The sequence below is a fragment of the Pipistrellus hanaki genome (genome assembly GCF_964339955.1).
Source record: "Pipistrellus hanaki genome assembly, chromosome: 9".
NCBI classification, from domain to species: Eukaryota; Metazoa; Chordata; class Mammalia; order Chiroptera; family Vespertilionidae; genus Pipistrellus; species Pipistrellus hanaki.
In genome coordinates, this window is record NC_140511.1 from 80,166,506 (window position 1) to 80,189,401 (window position 22,896).

The 22,896-nt window shown below is 60.4% G+C and overlaps 1 protein-coding gene across 3 annotated transcripts; it reads left to right on the forward strand.

Moving 5' to 3' along the window:
- Positions 1–826: 826 nt before the first annotated feature.
- Positions 827–21,310, forward strand: SYT12 (synaptotagmin 12). 3 transcript variants are annotated; one of them, XM_084895060.1, is made up of 9 exons: positions 834–965; positions 1,012–1,069; positions 7,237–7,293; positions 10,426–10,619; positions 13,828–14,220; positions 15,786–16,004; positions 16,651–16,771; positions 17,673–17,806; positions 19,283–21,310. In XM_084895060.1, exons 3-9 carry the CDS (start codon positions 7,260–7,262, stop codon positions 19,454–19,456), a joined length of 1,269 nt encoding a protein of 422 aa, XP_084751186.1. In that variant the 5' UTR covers positions 834–965; positions 1,012–1,069; positions 7,237–7,259; the 3' UTR covers positions 19,457–21,310. The 3 variants fall into 3 exon arrangements, with proteins under 3 accessions (XP_084751185.1, XP_084751186.1, XP_084751184.1); XM_084895059.1 differs by having other exon boundaries at positions 827–1,069; XM_084895058.1 differs by lacking the exons at positions 834–965; positions 1,012–1,069 and adding an exon at positions 2,288–2,828.
- Positions 21,311–22,896: the final 1,586 nt, after the last annotated feature.

The following is a 22,896-nucleotide window of genomic DNA, read 5'->3' on the forward strand; positions in this document are numbered from 1 at the left end:
GGGCATCAGCATCACCAATACCTCCTGAATGATTCAGTCACTGCTTCGGGGGAGAAAGCATGACCCCTGGGTGGTTAAGAAGAAGAGCTTTGAACCGAGACCGGTTTGGCTCAGTGGATAGAGCCTTGGCCTGTGGACTGAAAGGTCCCAGGTTCGATTCCGGTCAATTGGTTGCCGGCACATCCCCAGTGGGGGGCGCGCAGGAGGCAGCTGATCGGTGTTTCTCTCTCATCGATGTTTCTAACTCTCTATCCTTCTCCCTTCCTCTCTGTACAAAATCAATAAGATATATTAAATAATAAAAGAAAAAAGGAGTAAGAGCTGTGAAGTCGCACAGGCCTGGGCTCTGGCCTCGGTGCTGACCTTTGGCTCTGGGGTCATGTCACCTGTGAGCCTGTTTCCTCGGTAAAAAATGACGGAGTGGCCGGGACCCGCCGGGCCGCAGTGGGGTTCGGTGGGATGGGTTGGCCTCAGTGACAGCCGGTCCCGGGGGGCGCGGGTCCGTGTCCGATCCGAGGAGGAGGCCCTCCGGCTCCGCAGGCTCTCCGCTCTCCGGTCCGCGGGCGCGGGGCCAGAGAGAGAAACCGAGGCCCGGAGGGGGACGGGACGGACTCCGGAGTCCCGGAGCACAGGCCCCCGTCCCGGGCTGGGGCGACGGCGGGCCGGGCCTGCGGAGCCCCCGCCGGGACCGCGGCGCACGGGGCGGGGGCCGCCGGCTCCGGCCGGAAGCGCCGCGCGGCCGGAGCGGGAGCGGCGGCCGGTTGTCGCTTTAAATCAGGGGCGGCGGGCGGGGGAGCGGGGAGCGGGGAGCGCGCTGCCCTGGGAGCGAGCCCGACTGCGGCGCCGCTCGTCCGCCGCCCGGCCCGGCCCGCCGGCCCGAACCCGCCGCTCCGGGAGCCGCCGGGCTGCGGGGGGCGCTGCGGGGGGCGCCGGCTCCGCGCGGTGCATGCGCGCTGCAGGGGCCGGCCGGACCCGGAGCCGGAGCCAGGGACACGCCGGACCGGAGCCGCAGCCGGAGCCGCAGCCGGAGCCGCAGCCGGAGCCGCAGCCGGAGCCGCAGCCGGAGCGGGTGAGTACGCGCCCGGCCGCCCCCCGCAGCCCCGCGCACGGCGCCGGCGCACGCGGGGCCCGGTCCCTGGCTGAGGACCCCGGGCTCCATGGGCTGCACGCCCTCCGCGCTTGCACACGCACGCCCGGCACACGCTTGCACACGCACGCCCCGCGCTTGCACACTCACGCCCGGCACACGCTTGCACACGCACGCGGGCGCCCTCCCCACCGGGCTGCCCCGCGCACGGCGCCCCGCACGGCCGCTCCGCGTGTGCTCCCCGCGGCCCCGGCCATTTACACGCCGCCCGGCGCCCGCCGCACGCGCCCCGCGCTCCGGTTCACAGCGCCTGGCCGTCCCCGCCGCTCCCCGCGCCCCCTCCTCATCCCGGGGTTCCCCGGGGCCCGGGCGCCCCGGCCCTAAAGGCTGTCGCACCCGCCGCCGCCTGGAGGCCCGGAGCCGGGAGGATCCCCGCCCAGGGCCCCGCCGGGTCTGGCTGGGGGGGGGGGGGGGGTCGGACCTGGGTCTCCGCTGCTGTCAGGCAGAGGGACTTGCCCGGCAGACCGTGGATTGGGGGTGAAGATGGGCTGCGGGGCGGGGGGGGGGGGGGGGGGGCGCGGAACTTGAGACCCTGGAGCAGGCCTGTTGGGTGGAGGAACCCTGAGCCAGGAATCTGGTGACCCCCCTTCCAGGGCTGCAGTCAGGGAGGCCACCCCCACAACCCCCCACCCCCAGGGCGCCAGGGAAACCTGCACCTGAGCTCAGCCCTCCCCCAGCCGGGGGAGACAGGTTGAGAGAGAGAGAGAGAGAGAGAGAGAGAGAGAGAGCAGCTGTGTGCTTCCTACCAGAAACGGGGAAACTGAGGTCCATCCACTCCAGCAGCTCAGCCAGCCCCCACCTCCCCCACAGCAGCCTGGGAGCATGGGGGCTCCCAGCCCACTGGGGCTCACGCTGGGCTGGCCTCCTGTCCGCGCTGGTGCCTGTGGGCAGGTCCTTTCCCGCAGCTCCGTGTTCTTGCCCACAGATGCCACGGGCAAAGCCGCAGCCCCCCCCCAGGACGGCGGGAGGTTTCGCTGAAATAACCCATGGCCAGTCCTCGGGGTGGCCAGCAAATGCTGCCGCCACCCTGGCCTCCGCACTGTGTTCCTGTGGGCTCCGGGGGGGTGAGGAGTCGGACGGGGTGACCTCAGCAAACGGGGGCCCTTGAAAGGAACCTCAGACCTAGAGTTTCTCAGCCTGGGAGCTCCGACCTTCCCCTCGGCCTGCTGGCTTCAGGCGAGGGGACAGGGAGCGGACCCCTGCTGACCCGAGCTGTGGTTAGAGACACAGTGAGCGAGGACACGGGGCGGGAGAGCAGACAGGGCCCCAGGCCCCTGCAGAGGCCGGAATTCCTGGAAAGCCGTTCCTCTGACCGGCTCCGGAGGGGCCCTGACTGTGGTCAGACTCTGTACGGCAGTTCCTCCCGCCCACCTCCGCCCCCAGAAGCCTCGGCAGGATGTGGCAGGGTGGCCGGGAGCCCGGGCCCACATCCACCGCTCCCTGGCGCCAGGCCCGGGATTGTTAGTCATAGGCGGAGTGACCAGGGGCCCCGCGTCTCCATCCTTAGAACGGGGATCCATCTGTCCGTTCAATCATCAGATCCGAACTATGTGCCCGCTGCGGGCCAGGCGTGGTGGGGAGACGTTAGTGTCTATGATGTCTGACTCTTACCGCATCGGAGAGATACGGTTACGCCTGGGTTTGCACCCGGCGCCGTTTCTAAGGAGCACGCTCCGTGCAGGTGAGGGGCTGGGCTTTGGGGCTGGGATGGATAGATAGGTTGTGGGGGGTGGTACCAGGAAGGAGGCATGGTCTGAGGAACTCAGATGCGGGTCTGGGGCAGCCCTGGCTCACCCCTCACCCCCGCTGAGCCCCATTTCCGGTCACAGGCTGCCCCGGCCCTGGATGTGCCTTTTCAGCATGCTCCTCCGAGCCAAAGCCGCAGGCCCTCTGCCCGGCAGACCTCCAGGCTGCCCCGCCCCGAGGGAGCCGGGGTGGGCGGTGCTGGTAAGAAGGGAGCTGAGGCAGAACCAGAGCTGGCTCGGTCTCTGTTCTCTGCCCACGGGTCATGTGACTTTGGGCTAATCCACTGCCCTCTCTGAGCCTCCCTTTCCTCCTCTGTGGAGTGGGATCGATAACAGGATGTGCCCCCGCTGGGTCTTGGGGGAGATGAACTCCTTGGCACAGGGGCTGTGGCTACTAATGGCTGCCAAGCCCAGCTCCCCCGCTGCTGGCTCCGTGGCTTTGGGCGACTCCCTTAACCTTTCTGAACGTCCCCTCCCCCTCATTCCTCTGCAGACCTGCTTCCTGGGCTCCCCGGGGTTGTTTCCCTCAGGTCCTGGCAGCGGACTGGACGGGGAGGGAGGTCCAGGCCTGCTGAGCAAGTGCCTGGCTGAAGGGGCAGAGCCTTCTCGGCGCCAGCTCTGAAGGGCTGGCTGTCTTCGGGGTCCCAGGGGCCACAGACCCACTAGCCCCAGACCTAACTTTTAACAGGAAGCCAGGATTTTTTTTTTAAAGAAATTTTACCAATTTTTAAATGTTGATGATTCACTTGAAGACAAATGAAACACATCTGCAGGCTGGCCTTGCTGCCCGTGAGATTCCACAGCTCAAAAGAGGGGCGGGAGAGCGGGGCGGGGGGGCGCTTTTGGACAAATGGCCAGGCCGAGCCCAACCACATTTACGTCTCATTCCACCCCCTGGCACCCTGCTAGGGCGGTTAGGAGCCCCGTTTTGTTGTTTTTAAAACTATATATATATATTTTTTTATTGATTTTTTACAGAGAGGAAGAGAGAGGGAGAGAGAGTTAGAAACATCGATGAGAGAGAATCATCGGTCAGCTGCCTCTTGCACATCCCGTACTGGGGATGTGCCCTCAACCAAGGTACATGCCCTTTAACGAAATCGAACCCGGGACCTTTTAGTCCGCAGACTGACGCTCTGTTTCGGCAGGAGCCCGTTTTACAGACAGGACAACCGAGGCTCCGGGCTGGTGAGGGGCAGGTGTGCTCTGGCACCGTGGGAGCTGCTGGCCTGGGTGTGCCCGGAGTCCCTCTCACACCCTCTCACAGTCCCTCTCAGTCCCACTGAGATCACCGCTCCCAGGCGGAGGGAGGAGGGGGCTGCGAGGAGGGGAGGGAGGAGAGAGGTGCGCAGGGTGGGAGTCTGGGGTCTGACGGACCGGCTGTGAGCAGATGGGAGCCCGTGGACAGCCAGAGATCTGATCAGCAGAGTGTCCCAGCCTCGCGTTCTTGCCGCAGGGACTTCCCCGCCCCTGGCATTGGCCATGCCAGGATGGCCCGCTCTCACAGAGTCAGCTTGTGCCAGGCGAGCAGGACGGAAAGCCACTGGCGTCGAGGATTCCCAGCAGGGCAGAGGCAGGCTGGGGCCGGTGTGCATGTGTTAACGTGTTTCGGAATGTCCAGGCTCCCTGGTGCCAGGGGCTGGGCCACCTCGGGCTTGGACACTGTGTCCTGTTGGTGTGCACGTTCTCAGGAAACTTTTGAAACCACGTGCCTTCCTGCAAGCTGAGCGCAGAGGTAGGAGCGTGGAGCCAGATGACCCCGGGTTGAACAGTTCCTTCATGCCTCAGGATCTCCTCTGCACACCGGAGATGATCATAGACCTACCTGTGGGGCTGCCAGAGGATTAAATAAGAAATATATGTGCAAAGGGCTTAGGGCTGTGCTCAGGGTAAGGAGTGCTGGCCAGAGTTTGCTGTCTCATGATCTCCAGCCCAGGTCCCAGGAATGAGCTTCCACTTTGAGTCAGCACCTCCCTCCCATCACCATGACAACCCACATCTCAGGGAGCGGGAGCATCGGCAGGGGAGCTGGGGGCGAGGAGCTGTCTGTGCACCTGGCAGGGCTTCTCCCTGCTTCCCGGGGCCTCCCGCCTGGGACTGGCCTCATAAGTTCCCATAAGTTCTGGATAACCCTTCTTGGATCAAGGCCCCAACGCCACAGACTGGGAAGACCCTCAGGATCCTATAAAATGCCCAGGAAGCCGAAACCGGTTTGGCTCAATGGATAGAGTGTCGGCCTGCGGACTGAAAGGTCCCGGGTTCAATTCCGGTCAAGGGCATGTACCTTGGTTGCGGGCACATCCCCAGTAGGGGGTGTGCAAGAGGCAGCTGATCGATGATATTCTCTCATCGATGTTTCTAACTCTTTATCCCTATCTCTTCTTCTCTGTAAAAAATCAATAAAACAGCCGAAACTGGTTTGGCTCAATGGTAGAGTGTCGGTCTTCGGACTGAAAGGTCCCGGGTTTGATTCCGGTCAAGGGCATGTACCTTGGTTGCGGGCACATCCCCGGTAGGGGGTGTGCAGGAGGCAGCTAGTCGATGTTTCTAACTCTCTATCTCTCTCCCTTCCTCTCTGTACAAAATCAATAAATTATTTTTTTAAATCAATAAAATATATATTTTTAAATAAATAAATAAATAAATAAATAAATAAATAAATAAATAAAACACCCAGGAAGATGTTATCCCTCCGCTTGGACCTCAGTCCCAGCAGAGGCCCTCAGAGTGCTCGGAGGGGTTACGACCAGGCTAGCCACGAACAGGCCAACCGTTTGTGTACACTGCGCCTGAGTGGTGTTTACGTTTTTGTGAGCTGGTGCAACATTTAAAAATCAGGAAACTGTACACAAACCATCCGGGCTTTTCTTTAAAGAGACAGAAGTCCCAGGCACGTTGGGTGGGCATTCCCGGGAACAGGAAGGCACTGGATCCCTTCATCAGAAAGCACTCCACAGGTCTCACCCCACACCCGCTGTGTGTCCCACCTCCCCTGTCTGCGCTGTCCCTTTGAGCCGCGAGGGACACACACTCGGGGGGGTTATCCTATCCTCCCATGTCCCTTGAACTGAGACACATACGTCCATCCCAGCCTCCCCTTTCCACCGCCACCACCCCGTTTAGAACGTGTCTGTGAGCCAAACTCCGCTCTTGGCACCAGCAATAACAGAGCCGTGAGCAGTCCCGGCTTCAGGTGGCGGCATGTATGAGCTTCCAGATCGTGGCGGGTGGGGCGGGAGGGGAAGGACGGGGGGCAGGACATTGTGGAAACTTCCTTTTCCAGCTTAGACAAAAGCATTCATGCCGAAACCGGTGTAGCTCAGAGGTAGAGCGTCGGTCTGCGGACTGAAGGGTCCCAGGTTCGATTCCGGTCAAGGGCATGTACCTGAGTTGCGGGCACATCCCCAGTAGGGGGTGTGCAAGAGGCAGCTGGTCGATGTTTCTAGCTCTCTATATCTCTCCCTTCCTCTCTGTAAAAAATCAATAAAATATATTTAAAAAAAAAAAAAAGAAGCATTCAAAGTGCAGTCACACGTCACTTACTGATTGGAAACGTGTCGTTAGGCAAGTTCTTTTTTTTATTTTTATTGGTTTTTTACAGAGAGGAAGAGAGAGGGATAGAGAGTTAGAAACATCGATGAGAGAGAATCATCAACCAGCTGCCTCTTGCACACCCCCCACTGGGGATGTGTCTGCAACCAAGGTACATGCCCTTGACTGGAATCGAACCTGGGACCTTTCAGTCTGAAGGCCGACGCTCTATCCACTGAGCCGCACTGGTTTCAGCGACACCGTTTTTTAGGTTTGCCCTAGTTGGGTGACTCAGTTGGAAGGAGCGCCGTCGCATATACCAACAGGCTGTGGTGAGTTTACTCCGGGTCAGGGCACGTACCCAGGCTGTGGATTCCATCCCTGATCTGGGTGTACACAGGAGGCCATGGATCTATGTTTCTCTCACATCAATGTTTCTCTGTGTGTGTGTGTGTGTGTGTGTGTGTGTGTCTCCCTTCTCTCTCTAAATCAATAAAAATATATCCTTGGATCACAATTAAAAAATAATAATAGGGAGCAGTAATCTATTTACTTGATGGGATGCTGCCCGATTCACGAATTATTGAATAAAGCCAACTAGGTCTTTTAAAAATTAATAGTAATAGTTAATAACAATTTTAAAAATGGCTGTTTAAAAAAAATAACATAAAAGCCACCTGCTTTTGCCCAGGCCCTGCTCAGGGCTCAGGGTGAGCTCTGGATGACAGGCACGAGGGCCCCGGGGAGGCCGGGCCCAGGGCTGGGGCCAGGGGCCCGCTGAAGCCCTCTCCTCCGACTCTCTTTCCCTCCTAGTTCCAGCCACCGCAGCGGGCGTCATGGCCGTGGACGTGGCCGAACACCACCTGAGCGGTGAGTCCCGGCAGCAAGCATGCCACCCCCCAGGACCCCCCGCCAGGCCGGGATGCGGGGAGCAGTGAGACCCCCACCATGGCCGTGTTACTGTAAGGCCCGTCAGTGACTTGCCCAAGGTCTCATGGCCTTGAGGGCCGGGACCAGGCTGAAATGCCTTCATCTTTTTGGCTCCCTCTTTTTGGCTTGAGGGGGTCCCCCAGAAGGCCCCCGTCCCGCTGCCCCCCAAGGACGAGCCTGTGACACAGAACCCACTTACCGGGCCATCCCTGGAGCCTCTCAAGTAGCCACGTGAGAGGAAACCCGGAAGGTTAGTGTTAGATCCACAGGACATTCAGCTCAGAGATGGCCCAGGCCAGAGACCTTCCCTGTGTGCCCTGCGGCTCTGAGCTTGAGGATGGGGTCACATGACACCAGACCCACTTCTCACTGTCTCTTCTCCTTAAGTTGCTGCCCCGTTTACAGATGGAAAAAAGGAGGCTCCGAGAGGGAAAGGGTCAGTGAGTACGGAACAGGGTCAGGACATGAGCCCAGGTCTCCTGACGGCTCCCGTCACTCAGCTCCTGCCTTCCGCCCAGGGCTGAGCTGTGCACGGGGACCGCCTCTCCCGACCCCCGGCCAGGGGCTCTCACCTGCAGGCCCCCAGGTCTCGGCATGGCCCTGAGCAAGTGATGGAACCTTTCTGAGCCTCCATTTGCGGAGTGAGGCCTGCCTCAAGGACTGCTGGGAAGAGCCAGCGAGCTAACCTGTGCGAAGTGCCCAGCACGGGGGAAACATGGCTCTCCCCCAGCGCCAGGTCTCTGCACCTGCGGTGCCCTTTGCCTGGAGATCTTCCCGCCTCTCCCTGGCTGCGGCCCCGGATGTGCTGCGGAGGTTACAAGCACAGATCTGGCGCAGGATTGACAGTGAATACCTCCTCTGTGCCTCAGCTTCCCCCTCTGGGAAATGGGGATGATAGGAGACCCTCCCTCACACAGTTCTGAGGACTCGGGGTGAATGCACACGAAGTGCTTGGCACGGAGCCTGGCAAATAGGAAATGGGAGGGCACCTATTAGAACGCCAGCTCCTCCTCCTGCTTATTTCCGCTCTCACCCTCGACCTCTCTGCCCTGGGAATTCTGCCCGTCGCGCCCTCAGGCTGGCACCAGGATATGGATAAATACATGCATCTCCCTGGTCCTCGTTTCCTGTTACCTTCCCGAGGCTTTTCCCGTCCTGCCCCCGGTCCACCAGGGCTCTGGCTCCGTCCCCCGTTTCCCCGGGCTCCTCATTCCCAGCGGGGTCTGGCTCTGCTTTGCCAACTTGCTGGACACATTGCCTGTGCCCGCCCACGGACCTGCCCCTACCAGCAGCCAGGCCCTACTGTGCACATCTCAGCAGGAGGCCCTCACGTGTGCCCCTCACTCTCCAATTTAGAAGGTACATTCCCATCCCATCCCCCACTCCCCAGCCTCCCCGGACTACCTTGACCTCCCTCTACCCCAGCAGGACTGGCCCTGGGGTCCCTCTCTAGATTCTGGCTGTGGCTTTATTTAGACCACACATTCCATTCCAGCAACTGGGTCAGACGGAAGCAGCGCTTGCCCCCAGCCCCTGCATCCTTACTTCTTGCTTTTCTCATTCCTCCCTAGTCCGCCCAGCCCTTGGCCATTTGATGTGTGATTTTCACATCAAAATCATGCTGCTCTACCATGTTGGGGATGGATGTTTCTCTCTCCACATTGCCTGAAAGGTTCCTCTCCATCGCCACAGTGGCACCCTTCTCATCCTCAGAGGCCGGTGACCTCCCTCCTGAGACAGCGCCAGGCCGGGGCAGGCCTCCAGGCTCTGTGCCGACGGCCACTGTTACAAACACGGCCTCGGTGGCTCACAGCGGCAGGAGCTTGTAGGGACGTTTCCCTGAGAATGAACGCCCTGGGTGGCACCCCTGGATGGGATGCTTTGTGGTCCTCCTTTTCCGGGTGAGACTGGCCCAGAGAGGCTGGGTGACCTGGCCTTCTTGGCCCTGTGGCCTTGGGCCCACAGATAAGTGTGTTCTTTTGCCTCTCCCAGCCTCGGGTCTCCCTGCAGAAAGCAGAGACCTCACAGGGAGCTGAGTGCTGGGGACGTGCCAGGCTGCAGGCTGGGCCCCGCCCTTCTCCAGAATACGTTTAGTATGAATTCTGGCTAAAGTTGGCACAATCAGTTTTGGAGTACAGTCATCATGCCAAAAGAGGCCCCGTATTCCACATTCCTCCCTACCCCCCTAACCCCTGACAATCGCTCGTCTATTTTCTGCCTGTTTGTAGATTTGCCTGTTTGGGACATATAAACAGAATCATACAACATATGGTCTTTCGTATCTGGCTTGTTTCACTTAATGATTTCAAGGTTCATTCATGTAACATATGTCAAGGTTCATTCCTTTAAAAATATTTTTTTAAATGGACTTGAGAAAGGGAGAGTGGGAGAGAGAGAAACGTTGATCAGTTGCTTCCTGCACACGCTCTCAAACCTGCAACCTGGATATGTGCCCTGACCAGGAATGGAACCTGAGGCCCTTTAGTACACAGGCTGGTACTCCAACCTACTGAGCCACACCAGCCAGGGCAGTGCTTCATTCTTTTTATTGCTGAACATTACATAGATATACTATATACTTACCCATCCATGCATTAATGGACACCATGTTGTTCTAGATGAGGTTTGAAGTAAAAAAAAGGGGGGGATCACTTTTTGCCCCCCAGATCCCTTTCCTTTCCCCCCAAACCCCAAAAGGCTGCTTTGATTATCTGGAAACAAGAGGTCCTCTGAAGGGTGAGGTCTGAGAACTCACAGCGGCGAGAACAACCCTATTTGTGTAAAGCCTCATGAATAGTTAACCAGGGTTCACAGCTCTTCACCTGCTCTGGCCAAGTGTCACTCGCGGTAGAAACGTCTGTTTTGGGGGGAAAGAGGATAAAAGCAGAAGTCACAGAAGAGTGTCTTCTTATGCAACGTGACCCCAGCCCCTCGCCCCTCGCCTACCCCACAGAAGGCGCTCGGTGACCCTTCAGTGAGCGAGCCAGTCAGTGCCAAGCCCCCTGCTCCCTGGGGGGGCTGTAACCAGAGGGGCCCGGGCCCCCCTGACGAGAGGCCGCTCTTGCCTTTTAGTCATCAAGAGCCCGCCGGACTGGGAGGTGGGCGTCTACGCCGCGGGGGCCCTGGCGCTGCTGGGCATCACGGCCGTGAGCCTGTGGAAGCTCTGGACATCGGGCAGCTTCCCCAGCCCCTCCCCGTTCCCCAACTACAACTACAGGTACCTGCAGCAGAAGTACGGCGAGACCTCCGCAGAGGCCAGGCAGAAGGTGAGGCTCTGCCCTCGTATTCGTATTTATTTTGGGGGGGGGGGGGGGAAGCTCCTAGCAAATCCATTGTTCCCTGAGATGGACTGACAGGCAGGCACGTCCCCTGCACCACCCTGACTTCTGTGCCTCTCTCCCCCTCACCCCCCCAGCAATCCAGCACCGCAGGGGGGAGAGGGTGTGAGTCCCCTGGGAGGGACGATGTGAAGCTGGTGAGACAAACAGGCCTCTCCTTGCCCGCTGACTATGCTCCGCAATTCCTGGCTTCCCGGGCTCTTTTTCCTTTTATTGACATCGTCAATGACTAGCTAATTACACCCATAACACTGGTGAGTGTGCGGACAGGAAAAGGGCCTCCTTTTCCCTGCTGTAACCGCCCAGTTTATGAGAGGCACCTGGTGATGGAACTCCTCTGAGTCCAATCGCCCCTCTGTTCAAACTGCAAGACAGGATAAGCTACTTTCAAGGCTGCCTTCCTGTGTACCCCTCCTCCCGTGTGTCCATGGCGCTCGGGGCTTCCCCTCGTGTAGGTGCACACAGAGTGGTGTTCCCCTCGCCCACTGTCTGCTCTCAGATCAACCCCCACGCCCGCCCCACCTCGCTCCCTCCTGGTTAGTTCCCTCCTGTGAACAGGGCCCTGGTCCTCTTTCCTGGCCCCAGCCCAGCCCAGTGCCCGCTTGTGGAATGGATCCGTGAATTACTTGTTAAATGAATAAACGAATGAATGAAGGTTTCAATTTAAAAAAACCATCCTGTGAAAAATACAGTGTCTCATAAAATGTATATACACATTGTGAATAAGGCAGTGCTTATTAAAATACATTTCATTTTCAAAATTGAGCTATCAGATGCTAACGTGTGTGCATTTTTGGAGACACTCTGTATAGGAAAATATAAATAAAAAGAAACCTCTTTCCCAAATGCCACCACTCTGAGGCAAGCAACAGTTAACCGTTGGTGTGTTTGTTTTTTAACTATTAGCCTTTTTATTTATTTATTTCCAATATTTTTTAAAATGGTACAGCCACTTTGCTTGCTTTTTTATATATAATGAATCTTTTTTTTTAATTGATTTCAGAGAGGAAAGGAGAGGTAGAGAGAGATAGAAACATCAAAGATGAGAGAATCATCGATTGGCTGCTTCTTGCATGCCCCCCACCCCTGGGGATCGAGCCCACAACCCAGGCATGTGCCCTTGACTGGAATCGAACCTAGGGACCCTTCAGTCCACAGGCCAATGCTCTATCCACTGAACCAAACCAGCTAGGGCTCCAATATTTTCATCTAACCCTCCACACCCGGTCTTTTTTCCATAGTCTTTACACAATGGGTGTCATTTCTACTTAGAATTTTATTTTTTTAATATATTTTTATTGATTTAAGAGAGAAAGGGAGAGGGATAGAAACATCAATGATAAGAATCATTGATCCGATGCCTCCTGCACGCCCCACACTGCGGATCGAGCTCACAACCTGGGAATGTGCCCTGACCGGGAATTGAACCGTGACCTCCTGGTTTATAAGTTGATGCTCAACCACTGAGCTACACCAGCTGGGCTAGAATTTTATACTTGCTCTTTTCATCTCAGTTATACCTGAAGCATTTTCCCTTGTTGTGGAACACCCATTATAAATATCATTTTAATGCCTATGCAACATTCTTCTTTATTTATCTGCCATGATTTACTAAATGCCATCATGAATGATGCCATGAGTGTTTTATAGGTAAAATTGTGTCTTCGTTGGTATTATGTGCTTTGCATAGATGCTCAGATGTTGAATGACCATATCAGGGAGTACAAACATGTATAGGGCTCTCAGTATTCACTGAGTGGCCAGATTATTATGACCTCTGAACGCATAATAATCTGGCCACTCAGTGTATATCCTGTATAATAAAAGGCTAATATGTAGCCGAAACCGGTTTGGCTCAGTGGATAGAGCGTCGGCCTGTGGACTGAAAGGTCCCGGGTTCGATTCCGGTCAAGGGCATGTACCTTGGTTGCGGGCACATCCCCTGTGAGGGGGGGTGCAGGAGGCAGCTGGTCGATGTTTCTCACTCATGGACGTTTCTAATTTTCTATCCCTCTCAATTCCTCTCTGTGTAAAATCAATAAGATATATATTTTTAAAAAGGCTAATATGTAAATTGTTCCCTCGACCAGGATTTCGACCAGCAGGCAGGCCGGCCAACTGCCCATGTCCCCTCCCCCTGGCCAGGCTGACCGGATCCCACCCATGCATGAATTTATGCTCCGGACCTCTAATATATACACACACACACACACACACACACACACACTGAGTGGCCAGATTATTATGCGTTCAGAGATCATAATCATCTGGCCACCCGGTGTATATTGCTGGGTGTCTCATCACTTGATTCTTGGCAGAGAACTTTTCTGACATGATGTAGACACCAGAGAACACAGCCCGAATGTGTTGCCAGATCCGGTGCCACAGGCAACTCACTTGGTGTTTCAGAAAGGACTATCTCTCACTCTGTGGGGGGGACTGTCAATCGCCACAAGGTTTTCAAAGAGCATTTTGGTGACAAGTGTCAAATGCTTTCAAAAGGACTGAGTTCTCTAAGTCAGGATTTTACAAAGCTACTCAATGCTGCATTATTTATAAGAGAAACAGCATAAATGCTTAATAGTCGGGGATTGTAAAACACATTATGGCTTTCTGCTCAATGGGAGATGGGGGGGCATTAAAATTGTGGCCGTGAAGACGATGCAGCCACAGGGGAGATGCTTGTGGTACAGAGGCTTTTGCTTTCTCAAATATTAAGGTCAATTTAGACAAAAGAAAATTTGAATATTAGGGTGAGTGTTACCCAACATGGCAGTTTTCTCATGTTGAAAACTTCCTTCGAGGCTGCTGGATCGGCTATGGGGTAGCTGACCTGGACACTGAGATTGCTAACTCTCTTTCCTTTGTGTAAACATCACTGCAATGCACATCTTTATGTGTGGAACTCCGTCTATACCCATCAACACTTTGAGAAAATGCTCTCTTACACCCTGGTTACAGAGAAAGCTGAGTGATGTGAATAATATTAAACGGGGACCCTCTGAGCTAAGACACGCCCCATGTTTGCAGAAGGGGAACTCGGAGGGGCCTCGGGTGAGCAGGGATGGCGGTACCTCTTTGCCATCTCAACACCATTGCCCTTGCGATGCTCCCCTGCCCCCTCTCTCTCCTCCAGAGAGCGCCTGCCTGGGGTGCCCAGCGGGCCAGCCCTCGGGGACCACCCAGCCGCAAAGGCAGCCTCAGCATGGAGGACACCTTCGAGAGCATCAGCGAGCTGGGGCCGCTGGAGCTGATGGGCCGGGACCTGGACCTGGCCCCCTACGGGACCCTCCGCAAGTCCCAGTCCGTAGACTCCGTCAACTCCGTCTCCTCCGTGAGCAACACCTTCGGGCAGGACTTCACGCTGGGCCAGGTGGAGGTGGGCATGGACTACGACGCCGCCTCGCACGCCCTGCACGTGGCCGTGCTGCAGGGGAAGGACCTCCTGGAGCGGGAGGAGACCAGCTTCGAGTCCTGCTTCATGCGCATCAGCCTGCTGCCCGAGGAGCAGATCGTGGGCATCTCCCGGGTGAGTGGGGCTCGGGGCGGAGCGGACGTGGGTTCAGGCTCAGGGGTCCTCCCCCCAGGACGGTCTGCAGAGCCAGGCGGGTCCTGAGGGGGGCGCTGGAGAGCGGGATTGGCTGCTGACCCCAGAGCCCTAGGTGGTGACTATAGGAGAACGGGGGACAGCCCAGAGGCTGGTTTGGCCAAAGGAAGGCGAGATGGAACCGGAGATCATGAGGACCCTGCATGCTGAGGGCAGGCTCCAGAGGTGGGCTTTCTGCCCCAGAGCGGAAAGAGGGGAGAAGGAGCCCTCAGTTCTCAAGCAAGCGACTGGGTAGGGGGCGTGGCTCCCAGAGAGCAGCGTGCTGGAGCCTCCCACAGCCCGGCAGGCACCCAGGAGGTGTTCAGGGAGCTGGAGGCGCTGGGAGATGTATTCCCGAGGAGCCCGCCGATCCCAGCGCGTGGGTGGCTGACCAGCCAGCGCCAGGCAAGGTGCCGGGAAGGAGGCTCCTCTCTAAATGTCACCAGGCAGTGACGCAGGCGGCTCCCCCGAAGGGGGCAGTGCCCCAGTGCACCTTCCCGGGGGCCTGCCCACAGCTTCCTGGGAGGAGGCCGGCGGAACCCACCGAGCAGGACTGGGCTTGGAGACTAAGTCAGTGCAACCTTGCCCAGTCGCTCCGTCCGTCTGTCCGTCCCACAGCGCCGAGGCAGCTCAGTGCAGGCTGGGACATCCGTGGCTCCGGGCTCCCAGTTACCCGCACTCACTGCACACGGCCCAGAGCTGGGCTTGGACACATGCAAGAACAACGGAGACCAGCTCAGCGGAGGCATTGTGAGGGCGCTCTGGAGCCATGGCCACTGAGGGTGGGACTTAGCTGGGGTCAGATTGTGCAAAGCTTTCTTTTCTTCTTCTTTTTTTTTTTTTTAATATATTTTATTGATTTAAAAAAATATATTTTAGTGTTTATCAGATGATCTTTTTTTTAAAATATATTTTATTGATTTTTTACAGAGAGGAAGAGAGAGAGATAGAGAGCTAGAAACGCCAATGAGAGAGAAATATCAACCAGCTGCCTCTTGCACACCACCTACCGGGGATGTGCCCGCAACCAATGTACATGCCCTTGACTGGAATCGAACCTGGGACCTTTCAGTCCGCAGACCGACGCTCTACCACTGAGCCAAACCGGCTTCGACTATTTTATTGATTTTTTACAGAGAGGAAGAGAGAGGGATAGAGAGAAACGTCGATGAGAGAGAATCATTGATCAGCTGCCTCTTGCACACCTCCCACCGGGGATGTGCCCGCAACCAAGGTACATGCCCTTGACCGGAATCGAACCCTGGACCTTTCAGTCCGCAGGCCGACGCTCTATCCACTGAGCCAAGCTGGTTTCGGCATACAGGGGGCTTTTAAACCATCCCAGCTGAGCCACTGAAAGAAGGATGGGCACTGAGGTGTGGGGACAGCAGAGCCAGGACCCTGGCCTGGGTACCAGACTCCGTCCAGCGCTCCGGCCCTGCCATGGCCTCTGGCCGCCACCCCGCCCCACCTGTGACGCGCCCTCCACCGGGCCCTTCTCCCTGCAGATCCAGAGGAACGCCTACTCCACCATCTTCTTCGACGAGAAGTTCTCCGTCCCCCTGGACCCCGCGGCCCTGGAGGAGAAGAGCCTGCGGTTCTCGGTGTTCGGCATCGATGAGGACGAGCGGAACGTCAGCACGGGCGCCGTGGAGCTGAAGCTGTCGGCGCTGGACCTCCCTCTGCAGCCCTTCAGCGGCTGGCTCTACCTGCAGGACCAGAACAAGGCACGTCCGCCCCGCCCCGCCCCCCCGCCCCAGAGGAGGGACCCCGTCGCCCTCGGCGCTCCCCGAACACCAGCACCTCCAGGAAACGAGAGAGAGAGAGAGAGAGAGAGAGAGAGAGAGAGAGAGAGAGAGAGAGAGAGAGAGAGAGAGAGAGAGAGACCTGAGCCACGCTCAAGGAGGCTCCCTGCACCGCCTGCAAATGAGAAACCCCTGACCCCCGTTTACAGCTCTCCTACGCTCCTGCCTCCAGGCCCGTGGAAGCTCTCCCCTCCAGGGCTTCCCGACTTAGTTTCCGAGCCCGAGGGGCGGGCGTGAGGTATTTCAGACCGAGGCCAAGCCGCAGTTTGCCTTTGTCGTGTCAGAGTGCCTTGGAGCAGTGCTGTTGTGTAAGCACATGGTCTCCTCCCTAAATGACCTGTGTGCTCCTCCCGAGTGTTCCCCTCGGCCACGTGACTGCACGTGGACGCCGCCGGTGACAGGCCCCCTCCGCCTGCCCCCAGGGCCGGACCCGCAGTGGGGAGGGGGGGCGGGGTGCCCTGGCAGGAGGGGCCCCAAGGACAGCAGCTTCTCGGTGGGGAAGGGAGCTTCAGGCGGTCGCTGGCCTGTCGGGGGACAGAGCCCTCTAAGCCACCTGCCCGTCCCGCAGGCCGCCGACGCCGTGGGTGAGATCCTGCTGTCCCTCAGCTACCTGCCCACGGCCGAGCGCCTCACCGTGGTGGTGGTGAAGGCCAAGAATCTCATCTGGACCGGCGACAAGACCACGGCGGGTGAGGCCCCGCCGGCTGCCTGCTCCTCGGGGGGCTGGTGGGACCCGGGGGCCGGCTGCTAGGCCCTGGGCACCTGGCACGCCCGTGGGCGCGGGGCCCAGCGCCAGGCTCCCCGCCCCGGCTCCGGCTGAGCTCAGGAGCCGTGCGCAGCGGGGAGAGCCGTCTCGCTGGGGAACCACAGGAACCGCAGGAGGAGGCGGGGAGAGAGATGGGAACCTGAGAGCAGAAGGCTGGGGCGCTGGGAAGGAGCCACGGGGGCACCCACTTCCCACCTGCAGCTCAGGATGGAGGCTCCGTGCCCAGAGGCTGGACCGCATTCCAGATCTCAGATGGGGGAAGGGCCGCTGGGGCAGTGTGCGCCAGGCGGGGCCCAGTGCCCCGGTCTGCAGGAGCCCCCGGCCCAGGGAACAGGGGGCGGAGGCCGGGGAGCCCAGCCCACGGGAGCCTGCGGGAACCCGGGGTCCAGCAGGGGCAGCGAGGACAGCCAGGGCGGTAGGTGAGGACAGACGGAGACTTGTTATCTCAGAGCCCCCACCATGGCTGAGTCAAAGCCCGCGGAGCAGGTGCCGCTGACGCAGCGGGCGGCTGTGCTCCCACCGACCGTTCACAGAACGAGGCGCGGCGGGTCTGCCGAGTCCTTGGAGCGCCACCGAGAGGAGCAGGCGCTGGGCCGGGCGGCAGGCTGCCCGTGCCCACGCCCAGCTGTTCTCCGCGTGCGAGCCTCCGTTTCCCCAGCTGGCGGACAGGGAGGGAGGGAAGGGCCAGTGGCAGGGCCACAGGGCGTAGTGGCAGCCGCTAATTAGGGTTTGGGCAGTTCAGAGCCAGCGGGCCCCTGGGACGGGCAGGGCTGTGCCGGGCAAGCGTGACCCTGGCCCTCACCGCCACCCCCTCGCCCACCCAGACCCCTACGTCAAGGTGTACCTGCTGCAGGACGGGAGGAAGATGAGCAAAAAGAGGACCGCCGTGAAGAGAGACGACCCCAACCCCGTGTTCAACGAAGCCATGATCTTCTCGGTGCCGGCCATCGTGCTCCAGGTGAGGGGCGCACGGCCAGGCCCCCCCGCGGCTCTGGGGCCGCGTCACCCCGCGCGCGGCCTGGCCTCCCGGGCTCCTGCAGGCGCTGATGGTTTGCCTCAAGGAGCACTGACGTAGCACCTCCTGGGTCCCAGCCCTCTGGTGGGTGCTGGGGGCATGGGCACTGCTTCCTCGGTGCCCACGGGGGCCGGGCAGGGAGGTCGCTGAGCAATCCCGATCAGCTCAGAGCATGCCAGCTGTGGGCGGCCAGGGCACCCTCTGCAGGAGGGCTCAGCTGAGCTGAAGTCTGGGGGAGGAGACCGCAGAGAGCGGGAGACGAGCCAGCGCTGGCCCCGGGGCAGAGTTCCGCCCGAAACCTCCCAGGTTCTCCCCGCAGAGGCTCTGCCGAGCCCCCTACACCCCCGTGCCCTCAGGAGGTGACCCCCGACCGGCAGAGGTAGTGCGGGCCACGGCGGGGAGATGGCAGACGCTGTGACCTGGGCTGCGCCAGGAGTGCCGTTTGCATTCCTCAGAGCGTGGGGAGCTGGCCGCCTCCCCCCGCTGCCACCCTCCATCCCGGCACCCCTGGCAGCCAGAACGTCCTTCTGTGCCGTGAGCCAACGCTGCCTCTTCGCCCCGGGGCCGCACAGACACCCACTGATCTCCCTCCGGCCCCTGTCCACACGGGAGAGCCGGAGTGCTGCCTCAGTCTGGTGTCCCTGACCCAGGCACACCTCCCAGTGCCTCCGGGCGGCCCCTGCTCCCCCGGGGGGTCCCAGGGCCACGACCCCACAGCCTCCAGGGCCCGGACTCCGGGGAGCTCTGGCCGGGCTCTGGTTCCAGCTTCACTCCTTTGGCCTCACGCAGCCTCTCCCCCGTCCTCGGCTGTGTCCCACCCACGATGGCATTAGGAACCGCAGGCATGCACAGGCACTTCCCAAGTTCCTTACATTGCAACTCATTTCGTTCCGAGAACGGCTACTCTTATCCCCATTTTTTATTTTGAAAATATGTTTTATTGATTTTTTTTACAAAGAGGAAGAGAGAGGGATAGAGAGTTAGAAACATCAATGAGAGAGAATCATCGATCAGCTGCCTCTTGCACACCCCCTACTGGGAATGTGCCCGCAACCAAGGTACATGCCCCTGACCGGAATCGAACCCGGGACCCTTCAGTCCCCAAGCCGATGCTCTACCCACTGAGCCAAACCGGTTTCGGCTCTTATCACCATTTTACAGATGGGGAAACTGAGGCCAGGTCACTGCCCAAGGACACGCAGCAAGGAAGGGGCGAGGTGGCGTTTGCCCCTGGGCCGCCTGGTGCTGCCGCTGTGGAGGGAGTGAGGGAGGAGGCAGCAGAAGCCGGTGGGGGTAGGCAGATCGGAGATGAGGGTGCAGAGAGCCGTGCCGGCTCCCCGCGGGGGCCCGGACGCCGTGGAGGACCCCTGGTCCCCGGCTCTGCCCCCGGTCCCGGCACTCACGTCCCTCCTTCCTCAGGACCTGTCCCTCCGCGTGACCGTGGCCGAGAGCACCAGCGACGGCCGCGGGGACAACATCGGCCACGTTATCATCGGGCCGTCGGCGAGCGGCATGGGCACCACCCACTGGAACCAGATGCTGGCCACGCTGCGCAGGCCCGTGTCCATGTGGCACCCCGTCCGCCGAAACTAGCAGCGGGGGCGGGGCCAGCGCTGACACCCCCGCCATCGCCCAGCTGGAGCCGTGAGGGCTGGGGTCCCCCGGGGACTCCCCACGGGCCGTCTCGGCCCCTCTCTCTGGACTGCGGTGGAGGAAGGCCCAGAGCTTCTCCCGTGAGGACCAGCTGGAGCTGCACACGGACCCCTTGTCCTCCCATTTTGAGATCCCCAACTGGCCTGCCCCTCGGCCTGGGACGGCCTTGGCCTCTCAGACTCCTCACCCCCCGCCCTGGCGGAGAGCCAGCGCCGCGCTGGGCCACGCACTGAGCAGGGCATGTGCCGGGGCCAGGCACCGCGCAGGCACCAGCAGGCATGACAGGAACAAGACGCAGACTCTGAGACGCAGGAAGACGAGCCGCTGCCTGTGACCTGCTCGGTGTGAACGGTGGCCCAGCCAGGCGGGGCTGGGGCGGGGGGACGGGGGGCGGGGGGATGGGGGGACACGATGTTGGAGGGTGACAGGGGAGCTGCGGTTTGAGGCACAAGGACAAGAGCTGAGAGTGACCAGGGACGGGGACGGCTCTGCACACGGTCCTCCGCCCACTGTGGTGGCCGCAAGGGCCCCCTGGGCAGGAGATGAGACCAGGAGGCCGGGCCGGCCGGGAGAGGCCGCAGGCCACACGGACTCCGGCTCTGGCTCATCCTCTGAAACCCGCTCCCTGAACACGGCCCTTCGGAGACGCGGAGGCCCCGGCCCAGGCCCTGCGCTCAGTCCCACGCGCTCCAGCCTGGGCCCCAGCGTTTGCGGGGTCCTTCCGCCAGGCCCTGTGGGGGGAGACGTCAGCCTGGGGGGGACGGGGGACGGTGGGGCGGCCAGGACAGATGGCAGGGTCTGTGGGTGAGGACACGGCGGATCAGCAGGAGACCGTGGGCTGGGCTGGGAGGGAGCCGGCCTGAGCAGCGGCAGCGAAGGACAGATGAGAGGGGCCGGGACGGACACTGAGGCTGGGAAGAGGGCTCCTGGGGCACATCCCCAAAGTGGACCCCGAGGAGAGGCGTCAGGGGTGCGGGCTGTGTCGGGGGACGGCCCTCAGGAGAAGCGTCAGGGAGAGGGAGGCCGGGCAGCGAGCGAGCTGCGGCTTCACGTGCCCAGCCTGGCCTGCGGCCGGGGAAGCACGGAGTGTGGAGGGCAGCAGGGGGTCCTGCTCAGGAGGAAAGAGGCTCGGCTGTCACCCCCACAGGCATCCTCTCTGGCTCCTTCCCCCCCTCCCCCCGGCTGGAGGAAGGGTCCCTGGCGGAGGCGGCTTCCATCCCCACAGACAGCCCCAGAGAGGGGCAGCCGTGCACCCCTCAGAGCTGAGGGCTCTGGTTCAAAGGGATTGGGGGGTTGGGGGGGGGGGCGGGGACGCAGCATCTACTCCATGTGGCGATCATGGGGAGCACAGGGGCGCTCGGGCTGGCTGCCGCCGGCCCTGGTGAGGCATGGACACCCAGGCCCTGGTTATCCCATGATGTGGAGGAGAGGGCGGCTGGACCACAGTGGAGGCCCAGGGTGGATGGGGACTAGAGCAGGGCTGTGACTGTCCCCGTGGGACAGGGCCAGGGCCCGGCACCAGCACGGGGCCCGGGACACCCAGCGGGCGAGCCTCGCAGCCTGGGGGGCCCAGGCCTCCTGCCCGGGCTGAGGGCAGGCATGACTCCCGCCGCCCACTCTTCCCGCCCTCTAACTGCATGACGTGTGGACTGTGCACCGGGACGGGGCGTGGGGGGGACTGAGTATGCTGATGGAATGATTCTAGAACCGAAATAAAGCTGGGGCAGGAAGGAGGGGGCTTCCCGGAGCCCTGCTCAGCCCGAACACCTTCGTCTCTGCTCGAGGGACCAGGGGCTCGGGCCTGTGCCCGTGCTGCCTGCTGCGGGGCGCCCCGAGCTGGGGGAGGGGCAGGGAGAGGCGGCCCCCATGTGGTTTGGGAGGTCATGACCAGGACCAACACCATCACACTGCTGGGAGACTCAGAGAAGGGGCCAGAGCCAGGCCTGGTGGGGAGGATGGCAGTGGGAAAATCAAGGAGGGCTTCCCGGCGGTGGTGCCAGCCTGAGCCTTGGGGCAAGAAGTGGCAGAAAGCCAAAGAGGGTGGATAAGGCCCCAAAAGCATTCCTGGCAGAGGGAGGAGCATATGGGAAAGCGCAGGAGCAGGGGCAGACAAAAGCTCAGCTGACACATCAACCTTGCTAAAGCCCTTAGGGAGGATGGGCGGGGAAGGAGCCGGAGGCAAGATCTGGGGGGAGGCGGAGATGGGGGCTGTATGAGCCCCTGAATGCTGCTGTGCAGCCTGCTACTCTAACACTTAGAGTAGGTACTGTGTCATCTCCTTTTTGTAGCTATGGAAACGGGAGCTCAGAGAGGTTGGGTCACGAGCCCAAGGTCACACAGCCTAAAAGGCTTAGAGCTGAGATTCAAGCTCAGGCTCCAGAGCTCATGCTCTTAACCACTGGGCAGCACTGCCCCCTCCCCAGCTCCTGAGGAGGGGGGCTGAGGGCACACACAGGCCGCTCTGGACCCCAGCTGTTGTGGCTCCCCGCCCCCCCGGACCGCCCCGGAAGGTCGCAGTGAGCGTGGGAGGAGGAGGGTCTGGGTGGGCATTCACCCCCCGTAAGGCCTGATAGAGAGCTTGTGTGGGAGGCGGTGGCCAGCCCGCCAGGCTGCCGCAGGGGCCCGTGAAGGCTGGCGCCAGGGAAGCTCAGAGGGCGTGGAAACATGAGCGGCTCTGCAGGGCAGGCAGACCGGACACGCGGAGGAGGGAGAGGAGGAGGGAGAGGATCCGCCAGGCGGGGGCGCTGCCGGCTCAGTGTGGCCTGTGTCTGGGGTCAGCGGCCAGGCGTGGCTGCGCTGAGGGTGGAGGCCGAAGGGCCTTGTCCTGCTGGCCGTGGGGAGCCACGGAGGGCGGGAGGCGGGGAGGGGGACGCTCTGAGCAGCTGTGGAAACGAGGGGCGCCAGCAGGCCGCTCTGGTTTGTGAGGGCAGGTCCAGGCTGCCTTTAGGGTTTTTTGTTTTAATTTTTATTGATTCTTCAAGAGGAAGGGAGAGGAATAGTTAGAAACATCCATGAGGGAGAGACATCGATCAGCCACCTCCTGCACACCCCCTACTGGCGATGTCCCTGAAACCAAGGTACATGCCCTTGACCGGAATCGAACCCGGGACCCTTCAGTCTGCAGGCCGACACTCTATCCACTGAGCCAAACCGGCTTTGGCATGCCTTTAGGTTTTAAGTTCATTCACCAGGGCCCAGACCCAGCTGCTCCCATCTCTTTCTGCCTCTTCTTTCTCTCCCCCACGGTCCCCCTCCCTCCACCCCGGGCTCATGGGCCTGCCTGGAGGTCCCCGGCCCTCTCAGTCAGGGAGCCTTCAGCGATAGACGGAGCCCCGCCCCGGAGGACAGGCGTGGAGGTTGCTGACCCGGCCAGCAGCACG

Coding starts and splice junctions, on each gene's coding strand:
- SYT12 (XM_084895058.1), top strand. CDS start 2,696: ATGTGCCCGCTGCGGGCCAGGCGTGGTGGGGAGACGTTAGTGTCTATG. Junction 2,829..7,236: donor AAGGAGCACGCTCCGTGCAG/GTGAGGGGCTGG, acceptor TTTCCCTCCTAG/TTCCAGCCACCGCAGCGGGC. Junction 16,772..17,672: donor CGGCGACAAGACCACGGCGG/GTGAGGCCCCGC, acceptor TCGCCCACCCAG/ACCCCTACGTCAAGGTGTAC.